We start from the raw sequence: 14714 nt of genomic DNA, 5'->3' as shown, positions 1-14714 counted from the left end.
AAAGGCACAAAAGCAGCTCTGCCATCCCAAAAGGTTCAGGGATGCAGAAGATGGTACAGATGCCCCAGAAGGCCCCTAGCCGAGCAGGCGTTAGAGAAGGGCATGATGAGGGGGTCCCTGGGGAAAGTGAGAGCTGTGCGTTCCCAGGGGCAGCCTGAGGAGTCCTTGTCTATGTGGAGGAAAGGTGTGGCCACCTGTAGACCCAGAGCTCCTGTGACCTCCCTCATCCTTCCTTCCTCTCAGGATCGCTCTCTGTGGAGCAGCTCAACACCAACAAAATGACAGTGGCCTGAGAGCATTTCCCACGAAAACAGTCTTTGTTCACAATTTACATACATCACTCCAAAGGTCCTCCTCCCACCCACACCTGGCCACGCCCACCTCCCCCACCTCCCTAACCCCCCACAATCCCGCTCCTCCTCCCCACCCTGGTGGTCCTGCCCTCCCTCCCTTCCCCCCACATCATCCAGGATCAGCACTGGGAGGAGGAGGAGCCCTAGGCTCCCCTGGGGGCTGCCTTGGGGCCTCGCCCTGGAGGGCCAGCCCAGCTGTTCCCTACTGGCTGCAGGGCTTCTTCTTCCTCCACCCACGCTTCTCTGTGACGAACGGGTCACACTTTCTCTTTCTGGGCTGTGAGGGGCGAGCCAGCCTCCCAGAGACGCCGAGGCCAGCCCCGGGGATGGGCAGCTTCTCAGCAGCGGCTGGGCGTCCACACAGAGCCCACTTCCTCAACTTGAGAGCGGCTGGTGGAGCTGGACTGAGGCATCTTCTCTGAGGGGAGGGGGCCTGGGGAGCACTGTGGGCCCCCCAACCTCCAGGGGAGGCCAGGCCTGAGGCACGCACAGGACTCTGGGACAGCCAGAAAGGCAGCAGGCTCTGCAGAGAGCCAGAGAGGAAGGCCAGGCTGGAGAGCTCCTCCTCGTCCTCACTGGACCCGTTCCTGGGCCCTCGGGCCTCCCGAACAGGAGAGGCCTCTCTGAGAATAGATGCATCCCTGGGTCGCTGTAGAGGGCCAGTGTGCCTTTGACCACCTTGGCTGGCGTCAGACTCAGAAGGACTTGAGGCCATTCCGGGTGCACTGTGACTCGGGGCTGCCCGCACACCCTCGTCCTCTTTCAAGGCCAGGAGTCGTTTCTGCACCAGCTGGTAGGAGGGAGGAGGAGAGTGACGGCTCCACACACACGTGTGAGAGGAGGAGCACTGGGCAGTGGGACAATGGCCCTGGGGGGGAGGAGGGGACGGGCGACCCCAGGACTCGAATCCAAATACAGACGCTGTGGCAGTCCTGTCATCCTCCTGCAACTGATTCCCAGCTTTGTGTCTTTCCCTCCCCTCCCGGCTCCCCATCCTCTCCTTCCTTTCACCCTGCACTGCACCCACCCCAGAACGGGCCCTTCCCCATGCCAGGCGTCCCAGGCAGGGGGGGGATGGACAGCGCTATGTCGCCCTCCTGTTCTGGGGCCCTACCTCTCCCCTGTTCACTGGGGTCCCTCCGTGCCCTGGTCTTCCTGGGTGTCCCTTGTGTCCCCTGTTCTACCGGGGATCCCTCCCTCCTCTGGCTCCCCTGGGTCATCTGGGTTCCCCTGTCCCCTGGATCACCTGGGGTCCCCCTCCCGTGGGGTCCCCTGGCTCCCTGAGTGTCCCTCTCCCTCCCCTGACTCACTTCTTCAGGGGTGAGCCCTTCCTCCTGCTCCAGCTCCTTCTCTAGGGCCAAGAGATCCAGCTGTGGGTCTGGGGAAAGCAAATCTGCCAGGAATCCAGGGTGAATGACTGCCTCCACCTAGAACAGAAAGAAGAGGCTGTGAGCATCCTTGGCCAGGAGTGGCCTGTGAGACAAGAAGGCCAGGAGGGTAAGTGAAAAGCAGAGACCCACCCCACTCTCCTCCACAAGGTGGGGATGGTCAGCACACACACACACACACACACACACACACACACACACACGTAAACATGCACATACACAGTCACACACAAAACAGCACATATACAGAGGCACAGACACAGACACAAAGGCATACACACAGACAGACACAAACATATACACACAAACATCCGCGTACACCTCCCCTAACACCAGGCTCAGGAACAAGGAGCTGAGCTTAAGTCCCAACGGCCTGAGCAGAACCCAGATCTTGGGTGCTGAGAGTTCCATGCCCTGGCATCTTGCAGACCCCAGGCTCCAGGCCTAGCCTACTTTGGTGACAAAGTCCTCCTGGGAACACAGCTTGTCAATGTAGCTCAAGAGATCCGGGTCCGAGTAGGTGCCGTCCTCTTCCTGCTGCAGCTCATTTCCGTCCTCTCCCCATTCTGCATCTGAGTCGCCTGTGGCTGAGTGGACGGGCCCCACCAGCGCCTCCATGATGTCCATATACTCCCTCACAGCCTCAGGTGGAATCTCCTCGGGTGCCTTGGGCTCCGGGTGTCGCTGGGACCTGTGTGGCTTCGGGCGGGAGGGCTGGGCCCTGGGGCCGGACATCCTGGGAGCACAGGCTGAGGCAGAGCAGGAGGAAGGGAAGGAAGGTGAGGGGCTCCCAGTCCACCTCCTGACCACCGAGCGCACGCTGGTGAGGGCGTTGTTGGGGGACATTGATGTGGGTGTGGGGGGGTCAGGACCACCTGAAGCTTCATGCACAGTTGGAGGGGGGAGGTAAGGGGGCATCTAAGAGTCACATGTAAGGAGGTGGGGAACCTCCAATTTTCCAGGGGCGTCCCCATCAAGCCCACTTCTTAGGCAGATTTTGTGTGCGGTCCTTTGACAGGGAGGTGTGAGAGGAGTTACAAAACTGACCAAGTCAATACCCCGCAGTGACAAAGGGCAGCTGAGACCCCACCCCCCCTCACCCCCCGCCTCGGTGGCTGTTATGGTTGAAAGACCAATTCCCCTGTCTTGAAGGAAAATGATCCACATGGGGACAGTGGCCAACCCTAGGCCCCTGTTACCTGTGCCTTCAACTCCAGTGGGAACCTGGGTGGCTGGCTGAAGGCCCACTTTCGGGGCTGGGGGCCCCGGAGGATCCAGCTTCGGTGGGGCTGGAGGAGGCAGGCCCTGCGTGCACTGCATCCACTGCAACTGCTGAACCTGCATCTCCTCCTCGGCCTCAAGTTCCATGAACCTGGGGGGTGACGGAGGCACAGGCCACCCTGAGAAAATGGCCTGGGTTCTGGAGCCCAACAAAGGCAGCCAAGGATGAGGGATTGGGAGAGGATGTGCCTTGGGGCCGTCAAGGCCCTGTGAGGTGCTGTCCACAGCAGAGAGCTGCTCCTGGAACTGATACAAGATCTGGGACCCTTCCTGCCTCACCAGCACTGGAGAGCATTCAACAGCACAGACCCAGGTCGCTGCATTGAACCAGGTCAACGGGACACGTGGCTGACCCAGGGGGCACCCTCCTCATCCCCCACGTCCCCATCCAGAACCACATGAAGGGCTGACAGCCAGAGGCTGGAACAGGCATGTGTTCCCCACAGGGGTCCTTGCCCGAATCCAGGACCCTGGGTTGGGACTGAGAGTCCTGGAACATAGACCTGGAGACAGGGCTCAGGAGAGGCTGGACGATGTGGATGCTGAGCTTAGAGGAGAGGCCTTGCTTTCCTCTGAGAGGCGCTTGTTTGTTTGGTTTTGTTTCTTAAACCAAGGGGATTACCGTGGAGCAAACACTGGAAGGGCCAGAGACCCTTGGGCTGACGACAGCCGGCTTCCCCAGCCTCTTCAGGGATGCCAGGGTACCCACTCAGGCCACTTTTCATGAGGAGAGGGGGTCCCAAATCTATGTCAGTGGCCACCAGCCACCCACCACTAAGGAAGCAGCAGGCTGGCGGGTGGAGCTCTTTCCCCGGCCCAGCCCATATGGCCAGAGTTGGACCCCTACTGGACTCACAGCTTCACCCTGCCCCGTCCTGAGACCTTCATGTCAGGGCAAGGGTAGGCCATAATCAGGGGAGGGCAGAGCTCCTGGTGGAGGAAGGACAGAAGACCCAAACTCTCAAGGTGAGGGAGGGGTTTCTGGAGGACTGTAGGGCCTCTGGGCTGCGGGGCCCCTGTTCTGAGCGACAGCCCTTCTCCTTTGTCCTCTCTGATAAGCACCCCCACGGCCAGACCCTGCCCTCACCCACTCGCCTCACCCTCCACGCAACCCCTGGGCCCAGGACGCTGACTCACTTTTCCTCCATCTTGTAGTGGATCTTCCGGTCAATGTCGCTTTTGCGCTGCCATTCCTGCACGGCCCTGCACAGTCCCTCCTCCAGCTTCATGGTGGGCTTCAGGCGGGCCAGGGATCGAAGCACTGGGCTGTAAGCACTCGGGGTCAGTCTCCGTGACCAGCCCAGCCCAGCCCCCACCTGCCTGACCCCACCCGCCAATGTGGACCACACATCACTCAACACAGCATGACTGAGCAACAGGAGGGTGAGAGGCAGGTGTCTGGGAGGGCAGAGACAAGCCTTCACGGCTACTGCGGTCAGCGCCTCACACTCACTCGAGGATGACCATCCACTCCCAGGCTACAGCTGGGACACTGTGCCTTGGGGAGCTCTTTTCCTCTTCAAGGCTGCCTTTTCATAATAAAAATCATCATCATCAATGAGGCGTGGCATGTGCCAGGCAATCTGCTGACACTTCATAGATTAGCCCAAGGAGTCTTCTGCACGGTCCTGAGTGAGGTGTGATTGTCCCCTTTTTACAAGGGACCAGAGGTTTAGGATGGAAATGACTGCCAGGCTCACAACTCTAGCGGGAGAGAGCCCACGCCCTTAGGAGAGCTCTACCATCACCCTGTTCCTACTGGAATTCTCCACATCAACAAAGTCGAGGCGTGCATTAAGCACTCTCCTGGGCCCCGTGCTCATCCCCCTCCTCCGGAGTGACCTCCCCCGGCCATGTACACTCAAGTGCTGTATGAAAGGAGACGGCAGCAGAGGAGAGTGCGGCATCCACTCCTTGGCTCCTCAACTTACACCACGACCCTCTCTGACTGCAAGTCTTCAGGCCATACTACCATGAGAATCATGGAAGAGCAAGCTGGCTAGACTCACAGGGGGTGGGGTCCGTTGAGATAAGGCACATTTCAGTCATGATGTCATGGACTGGCAGGCTCGCCCGTATGACCGACAATGTGCCTTCTCATGGCATGGACATCGCCCTCACACCTTGCTTCCAGGATCCCTAGAAACCTAACCTGTGAGTTCATCCCCAGTTCCTCTTTATCTAAGAGCTCCGATAAGCTCACGACCCCCGGAGCGTTCACTCACATGAGAAAGCAGGAAAGAGCTTCCGCATCAGGACTCTGGGGAAGGTGTCTCCGGGCCAGTGGCTTGAGGTGCTGCCACCGTCGGAAGTGACTGCACACGCTCTGGGGGTCAGAGTCGTCCTCCTGCGAGGCGTAGGGCTGATTGGTGTCCAGGCTGCCCTCCCTGGAAGTGCCGTGTGGCCATGGCCCAGAGTTCACCGGGCGAATGATAGGGACCATCTGGGCAGCTGGTGGTGGAGCTTGAGGAGGAAAGCCTGGGGTCCAGCCTCCCCTGCCAGCCTGAGTAACTCCAACAGCTGGAGCAGTCACAATGGACTGCATCACAGGGGTTGCTAAGAATATGGGTGCAGGACATGCTGCACTCCTGCTGAGGGCCCCTGGAGCGCTCCAGTTGAGGGGCCCGTGAGGAACGATAAATGTCTGAGTCTGGGGGGCCTCCACTGGCCACCATTGTGACCTGACTTGGAAAGTGAGGTTGCATGTCCCAGGGGCACTGGGGCCACGGCCACCATTAGCCACCAAAGGCATCCTGGGGAAAGCTGGCTGCTGCAGGCTGCTGCCAGGAGGGAATGCGGGGGTGATGAGAGGTGGCAGGTGCTGCTCCCAGGGTGGCCGGTGCTGGGGGCCAGGAATGGGTGGAGGAAAGGACACTGTCATGAAAGTAGACAAGGAGGCACCGGGGTTCATGGGGACATCCGTTCCCAGCACTGCAGATGCTGTTGAGGCAAAGGAAAGGAGTGAATGGAGGAGGAGAATGGGCAAGTGGGACTGAGGCTTTCTGCGGCATCAGAGTGTAAACCTCCATAGATGAGAGACACTTGGACAAGGGAAAACTGCAGCGTGCAAATGTCTTCAAGTGATTTTCATGCCCTGACCTCCAGTTGAGAATTATTCCACTGGTGACCCCACGCCCATCCACCAAGGTCCCTGACCCCTGCCTGCTGAGAAGAAATTGCCTCAGCAAGCACTCACTAGGAGAGCCTCCCTAAGGCACACCCTGGCACCTAAGCCTCACAGGCTGTCTCCCAAGACCTGGAGCTGTGTGGACATCCGCTCTGTGAGAAATGCCCCTCAGCCGGGGTACTAGCAGGTAGGGACCTTCTGCAAGGTAAGTTCTAGGCATCCAAAGGCCCTTTGTGGACAGGCACTGTGTAAAATATTAGGGCCCCACCTCCTCCTCAGTCCTCCTTTTCCTGATGCTCAGTATAAATCCCCTCTTGCTTTCCTAGCCTCACAAAACAAAACAAAATGCTGGAAAATATCTCTAATGGAGTCCTGATACAAACCCATAACACTGGCCCAGAAAGCACCTGCATCTCAGAACAACCCACAGCAGATACGTAACATGGGCCAGGTCCTGCCACCCCCTCCCCAGTGCCCAGAGTCACTGTCATCACTCAGGAGTTCTGTTCCTAGGGGCTTGGGGTGGTCTGAGAAGTAGGCGTGTGTCCCTTAGATTCTGTCATTTCACAGCCAGTGATGGCTGCAGAGGATTAAACAAGGGCCAGGGAATTGTCATGTTACATTGGTCGTGGGAGTATAGACTGCCTGTGGTCCTTCCCCTTCCAGCTCCCAACAACGGAGAGACAATCTGAGATGCAGGCATAAGCCAGGTGCCATGGTGATCAAGTTGTCTTGAACACATCCCTGTTCAGGAGAACAAGGTACACACACCACGGTGCACCTAATTAACCAGAATAGGTGTCATAGGACGTTTAATAATAACACAGAAGATTGTCTTCCTGACCCTGGGCTACACTCCTTCCCCGTTTAAAAGAGGAAGCAGCCTTCATAGACATTCCACCCGAACCAACCCCACTCCACATCTGTTCCCTGTCCATGAAGGAGTGACGTGAAATATGAATAAACTCTTCCTCTCAAGGCAGCCTGAGGGTCCACCATGAGATACTGGACAAGATGAAGTAGGTCTGAAGTACTACAATTCCACAAAAGGAAGAACAATTCAGAGCAACTCAGGACCCTGAGACCTCTCTTGGCTGAAGTTACACGGTTGCCCATCCCCTGTTGAATCCAAGGCAACAGTTACCTGAACTGACAAGTGACCTCTGGGCTGGGAGGAGTGGACGAGGTGTGGGCTGCGGCAGTTAGAGTAACCTGCCTAGCTATCGGAGAGGACACTTCACTGCAGGTGTGGCCACACACAGCCCCATTGAATAGTTTTCTCACCAAGACCATCTCTCCCCACGGCCCCCTGAGATACAGTATGCTCCTGTTTAAATCCCTTTGAAAGATATGGTGAGGCAAGCTTCAGGTACCTCAGGAACACAATACAGGTCTAGGCTTTCCTCATGACCCTCCCTGTGTCACCACCAGGACATCACACACATCCTTACACACACGTTTCAAAGTGGCTTGTCTCCCTTCTAGAAAGAATCAAACTGTCTGCTGCCATCCTTTCTCCATAGCCAGGGCAATTCCTCTTGATCCACCTCCAACGACCCCTCCTCCCCAGGGCAGTCTCAGGTTTCTTCAGGCTCCCCAGTCTCCCCAGGTGAAATGTCCTTGTGCGTCCAGTGCTCTCTTCTCCCTCTACTTCAGTCCAACTATGTGCCCACAGTTAAGTGTCACGTGTGAACCCGAAGGATGTGAGGATGGCAGGGTCTCTGAGAACACACCCCCAGCCTATAGGCTTACCTCCTATTGAAGCCATCCTGCAGGCTTGGGCACGGACTACTGCTGCCTGGTAGCCTCAATGAGAAAAGTCAAGACCAGGAGCCAGAGAGCGACCTGCTTCAGCAAACGCTCGGGATCCAAGTCAACGAGGGACACGTTTGAAAGTAAACAGGAAAATGCGGGCTGAACCGTTCTGTGGTGGGGGAGGGGCAGAGGGCACGTGGGTCGGGGTGGCGTGCGCTGGGGGGACATTCCACGAGGGCTCTGGCAGGTAGGCAAGAACCGGAAGTTCCTTCCACCTCCCACAGTGGCAACACAATTGGCGTGTGCCTCTTTAGGCAGTTTATAAACTGTTGTTTTGATTCACGGCACCGAGGCTGAACATGACAGTCCCTTCCTTTCACGTCTTTATCCATCAACCTAGGTTTTGGTTTTTTTGTTGTTTTTGGGGGTTTTTTTTTGCGGTACTCGGGCCTCTCACTGTTGTGGCCTCTCCCGTTGCGGAGCACAGGCTCCGGACGCGCAGGCTCAGCGGCCATGGCTCACGGGCCCAGCCGCTCCGCGGCATGTGGGATCTTCCCAGACCAGGGCACGAACCCGTGTTGCCTGCATTGGCAGGTGGACTCTCAACCACTGCACCACCAGGGAAGCCCCTCCTCCCATTTTTAATGTAATTCTTTCCACATAGTCAGAACATGCAACAATTAAACACTATTCTCTCACCCATTACCCTACTCTTGTGTTAGTATTTGATTTACAAGTAAATATATTAAATAATCACCAGCAATCATTTACCAAGGTTTCCTCAGTGTGTGCTGTTTACATGAGCTCATCCTATAGTAGTTTCCTCATGAATGACTCACCTGCACAATAGTCCCTGGGTTCTTGCACAGTCGAAACTGTTTACTTATAGACTTGATACGTTAAAGGCAGCTTGGCTGAATATAAAAACCTTGGGTAACTTTTGTTCTATGGAATATTTTGCAAATGCTGTTCCACTGTTGCTTGGAATTGTATGTTGCTCTTGAGAGGCTGGTGCTAGACTAATATTCTTCTCATTATAGGTAATTTGATTATTTTGTTTAGAGGACCTGATGATTTTTTTTCCTTAGAGTCGTTTTACTAACATATTTCTCAAAGTGATTTGTTTTTGAATCATTTTCCCAGGTACAAGGTAGGCCCTCTCAACATGTAAATTTAAGTTATCTTTTATTTCCAGATAGTTTTCTTGCCTTACAGATTTAAATATCAATATTTATTTCTGTTGTGTTTCTTTTTCTTTTCTAGTAACTCTAATTATTTAAAGATCAGATTTTTTTTTTCTTGCCTACCTGGCATTTCATCCACTTTCTCCTTAAACGTTTTTACTCTTTTAAAAAAATCTCAGATGTACTCTCTTGGTTGTCTTCCTGCCTTTCCTCAAAGTCCCTTATTAAAATTTTATTCCAATCTGTACTCTCTTGGGCGCCGTCTAATTTGTTCTTCCTTCCCTGGGGGACTTTGTCTTTTTCTTCAATTCCTTTTCTGAACTTGATTGACTTTCATTGAATTTTTTGTGTGTTTTGTCCTTTTTTGTCATTAGTTTTTAAAATTGCTGATTCAATGCATGCATTCAATGTTAAAAAACTTTTTGTTTTAAAACTAATTGCTTGTTTATGAATATTTAATTCAATTTAGAAGTTTGTTACAGTATTCTTCTGCTCCGTTATTAATTTTTGGAAAGAATATTTATCACAGGAAATATTTTAATTTGAATTTTCTATTTACTTTTTGTAGTACTTTATGTTGAATTGAGTTAATTTTTTTTCAGTCCTAGGCCTTTTGTTGATAATTTTCCTGGCGTTAGAGTGCCCTCTTCTACCAGTATTTTAAAATGCATTTAAAATTTTTGATTATGTTGGTAACAGTTGGGATGGTGGCAGAAAGAGAGGAGAGGTGGTGTGACATGTTTGGTTTCTGTAGGATCCTTAACTTTTACTTCTTCCTTTTTCTTCCTTCTTTCTTTTCACTGCCACCACTTCTCCATTTGGCAGATTCTCCCCACAGAAGCAATGCATCCCAAAGGCTAATACCTACAGTTCTGCTTACTTTCAAGCCCAATTCTTATAGCTGATGCCAGGAATTGACAATTCTTCAACTTGTGTTTAGCATTTTGACATGTACTGTTGTAATTTCACTTTCTGGAAGTGATTTTGTCTATCTTTATCTGCTTCTTCTGTTCCACTCTTCTTTTTCACAGAATCTCTTAAGTTCGCCTTCCCTCATTCTTCATGCTTGTAGACTTTTACCAGCCATGATGATACCGACCAGGGTTCTTGGCCTTCCTCAATAAATAGAAATTGACTAGAGGCCAGACAAGAAATTCAGGCAAGGCTTTACTGGGGCCCCTGCTGCAGCAGTGGGGAGCCAGAACAAGTTACAGGTTCCCTTGCTCACTTGCTCCCTTGGTGGAGGGGAAGTGAGCATAGGGGGTGTCCAGGGGTCGGGCCAGAGGGGTGGCTTAAGTGTTTTGTCCACCCCTCTGGTGGTGTTGAGTGCAGGGGGCGTGCTCAGTACCCTGCTTCTGCTCCGGACACCCTGGTTTTTTGCTCCCAGGTCTTCAGAAGTGACAGTAGGGAGGTTTTTTGTTCTTTTTGTATCTTTTGTCCATAATTTGTCCCAACTGCACATGCATGCAGTTATTTTTAGTCCCTTACAGTTTCTTTGTATTGTTTTGCTTGAGGAGAGGTTTGTCCAGGTGCAAGCATTGCAGCATTGCAGCAAAAGGTCCCAGGTCCCAGGCCTGTCTCAATGAGAGCCTGTTGAAATTTGTTTTTCATTTCTCTACTTGTAAATAATTAGAAGTCCATGGTATTCTCTGTACCCTAGTATATCTAAAGCATGGCCAATAGTAATTTTATTAGTGTTCTTTATTTGTGTTGTTTTACTTGTCATTGTTGATCTTCTGGTTTGGAAGGTTGAAGAGATTCAGATTCAGGTGGTCACCATTACAATCTGTAGCTGGACACTTTCCCAGGCAAGGTTTTAAACAGGAAAATGGCAGTTTTAGAAGCTGAGCAGAGGCACTACTGCAGGACTGAAAGAGTGGAATTGGGGATCGCAGTAATTGTTCTGGTTGGTGAAGTGACTCACAATAAGAAAGTGGCAGTGGAATTTAGAAGTGAGGATGGATTCAAATTGCACTCAAAACGATAAGGACTAATTGTCAATTTCTTAAAGAAATTGTCTCGGGACTTCCCTGGTGGTCCAGTGGTTAAGACTGTACGCTCCCAATACAGGGGGCCCAGGTTCGATCCCTGGTCAGGGAACTAGATCCCACATGCTGAAACTAAAAGATTCCCACATGCCACAACTAAAGATCCTGCATGCCGCAACGAAGATCCTGCACTCAGCAACTAAGACCTGGCACAGCCAAACAAACAAACAAATAAATAAATAAATATTTAAAAAATAAATTGTCTCTTTTTAAAAAATTTTTATGTATGGACTAAATTTTCTGTTCATCAATAGCAAAATAATCAGTTCATGGGTTAAGATAGCCTCCTGCCAATGCACAGTAAAGATACCCACTGGTCATTGACCTTCAGGAAAATTCCAAAGGAAGCATTATATTTTTTTTTATTGATGTATAGTTGATTTACAATGTTTTGTTAGTTTCAGGTGTAAAGTGATTCTTTTCAGATTCTTTTCCCTTACAGGTTATTATAAAATATTGAGTATAGTTCCCTGTGCTATACGGTAGGTCCTTGTTAATTATCTATTATATATATGGTAGTGTGTATATGTTAATTCTGAACTCCTAATTTATCCCTCCCCTCCTTTCCCTTTTGGTTCCATAAGTTTGTTTTCTATGTCTGTGGATCTATTTCTGTTTCATAAATAAGTTCATTTGTATCTTTTTTTAAAATAATAAGTGATATCAAATGATATTTATCGTTCTCTGTTTGACTTACTTCACTTAGTATGATAATCTCTCGGTCCATCCATGTTGCTGCAAATGGCATTATTTCATTCTCTTTTTACAACTGAGTAACATTCCACTGCATATAAATAGCACATCTTCTTTATCCATTCACCTGTTGATGGACACTTACGTTGTGTCCAGTCTTGGTATTGTTAATAGTGCTACTATGAACATTGGAGTGCATGTATCTTTTCAAATTAGACTTTTCTCTGGATATATGCCCAGGAGTGGGATTGCAGGATCCCATGGTCACTCTATTTTTAAAGTTGGTCCATTCTCTAGGGCCAAAGAATATCCATAAATGTTGGTGATTTCTGGCCCCTCTTCATGCAGATGGGTTCAGGGTGTCTGTGCCTAGGCAGGTTCACACTCCTTCAGCATTTGTGTGGTCCTAGCATATGGGTCTTGAGATGAGTGAGCCTGGTGGACAAACGGCCATGTAGAGCAGCAGCAGTGTATTAATCAAGTTTTCATTTTCTGTGTTTTGTGAAGTTTTGACATCTAAAAAGCTGTCTGGCCAGGGAGAGGCTGCCCCACACTGGGCTAGCAAAGGGCTCTCTGGGAGCTTGTCTTTCATAGGCATATCAACCAATCTGGAGTCTAGAGCCCCAATTACCCCATTTATCTAACTTACACCCTAAGCCAATATTTCCGCTGACCTAAAAGGTCCCAGGGTCAGGTACCAGGCAACTAGAGACCACACCTATAGCCTAAAACCCACCAGAATTATTCAAACTAAGCTATCCTAAATTGCTTACTCTGCCCTCCCTGACATATTCTGTCAAAATTCCAATACACACTCTGGCATAGGCTTTCTCCTTGTTCCTGCTTCTGCCTCCTGACCAAACCTGGTACTGCCCCACGAGCCCTGTGTGGTGTTGCATGTCCCCTTCTTTCAGGAAATGTAACTAATGAGTTTCAGAGGCATTGGCCTCTCTGTATCATCACTTGGTCACCTCCATAAATTAAATCCTGGACATGATTTTAGAACAGTTGGCACAGTGAGCAGAAGGACTCAAGTGTTCAATGGAGGGGCTACCTATGGACTGCTCTTGGCTTTCTAACTGATTTTACCACACAGCAAGTTCTGCCTAAGAAGGTAGTTAGTTCTTGGTGCGTTTGCAGTTTGGCTGCTGCCACTTTGTGCTGTGTCTACCATAGGCTGTATTCCAACTGAACTTGTTATAGGATCTTGAAGGAGTAGTCCTTAAGGTCCTTCTCAGCTCCTTCTGTAGCTTAAAGGTGCTATAGTATAGGTCTGAAAGGGCTATAATTCACTAGTTGGCATGTTAGCCAGGACAGGTTCATCTCATCAGTCTCTTTTTGTCTGAGATCAACATACCTGCTTTTTAGGCTGGTGACCCCCTAGGAGTGACTAGAATAACTAGTTAACATACAAGGCAGAGGCTTCTCCCAAAAGTGAGTGAGGAGAGGCTTCCTCCAATAGACTGGGTTGGGATACCAGTCTGATCAACTAAGCCAACAATGGTGGACTGCAGTTTTGTTTTGTTTTCCATCTTCATTGAGAAATAATTAGCATATAACATTGAGTGAGTTTAAGGTATACAGTGTGATGATTTGCTACACATACATAATTGCAAAATGATTACCACAGTAGGGTTAGTTAACTTTTCCATTCCTTCACACAGTTACCTTTGTGTGTGTGTGGTTAAGCCATTTAAGATCTACTCTCTTAGCAACTTTGAAGTATATAATACAGTATAGTTAACTGTAGTCACCATGCTGTACGTTAGATGCCCAGAACTTATTCATCTTATAACTGGAAGTTTCCACCATTTGATCAACATCTCCCCATTTCCCCCAATTCCTAGACCTTGGCAACTACCATCCTACTCTGTTTCTGTGAGTTTCAGCTTTGTTACATTCCATGTATAAGTGATAGCACACAGTATTTGTCTTTCTGATTTATTTCACTTAGCATAATGCCCTCATGGTCAATCCATGTTGCTCAAAAGGCAAGATTTCATTCTTTTTCTTGGCTAAATAATATTCCATTGTGTGTATATCTATATATATAGATATATTTGTCACATCTTCTTTAACCATTATTGTGTTGATGGACACTAAGGTTGTTTCCATATCTTGGCTATTGTGAATAATGCTTCATTGAATATGGGAGTGCAGATATTTCTTTGAGATAGTAATTTTATTCCATTTCCTTTGGCTATATACCCAGAAGTGGGATTCCTGGATCATATGGTAGTTCTCTTTTTAATTTTTTGAGCATACTGTTTTACATAATGGCTGTACCAATTTACATTCCCACCAACAGTGTACAGGCATTCCATTTCCTCCACTTTTATCTTTTGTCTTTTTTTATGATAGCCATTCTAATAGGTTTGAAGTGATATCTTATTGTGGTTTTGATTTGTGTTTCATTAATGATTATTGATGTTGAGCATCTTTTCATACACCTGTTGGTCATTTATATGTGTTCTTTGGAAAACTGTCTATTTAGATCTTCTGTCCATTTTTTAATTAAATTGCTTGCTTTTTTGCTGTTGAGTTAAATGAATTTCTTATGTATTTTGGATATTAACCCCTTATTAGTTTGTTTACAAATATTATTCTCATTCCATATGTTGCCTTTTCATTTTGTGAATTGTTTCTTTGCTGTACAGAAGGTATTTAGATTGATGTAGTCCCATTTTTAAATTTTTGCTTTTGTTGTTTGTGCTTTTGATGTCATATCCAAAAAATCACTAAGACAAATGTCAAGGAGCTTCTACCCTATGTCTCTTCTAGGAGTTTTACAGTTTCAGGTCTATGTTTATGTCTTTAATCTATTTTAAGTTAATTTTTGTGAGTGGTGTAAGTTAAGAGTCCAGCTTCATCTTCTACACGTGATA

At 49.4% G+C, this 14714-nt stretch overlaps 1 protein-coding gene across 1 annotated transcript; it reads right to left on the bottom strand.

The window, feature by feature from the left end:
• Positions 1-555: 555 nt before the first annotated feature.
• LOC132491698 (NUT family member 2G-like) lies at positions 556-8296 on the bottom strand. The gene is made up of 7 exons (XM_060100528.1): positions 8101-8296; positions 5248-5962; positions 4160-4288; positions 2988-3113; positions 2195-2504; positions 1664-1780; positions 556-1143 (listed from the first exon to the last, which is right to left on the bottom strand). Exons 1-7 carry the CDS (start codon positions 8294-8296, stop codon positions 556-558), a joined length of 2181 nt encoding a protein of 726 aa, XP_059956511.1.
• Between the last annotated feature and the right edge of the window lie 6418 nt (positions 8297-14714).

The sequence above is a fragment of the Mesoplodon densirostris genome, chromosome 6 (assembly GCF_025265405.1).
Source record: "Mesoplodon densirostris isolate mMesDen1 chromosome 6, mMesDen1 primary haplotype, whole genome shotgun sequence".
NCBI lineage: Eukaryota > Metazoa > Chordata > Mammalia > Artiodactyla > Ziphiidae > Mesoplodon > Mesoplodon densirostris.
This window is presented reverse-complemented; position numbering and strand designations above follow the sequence as displayed.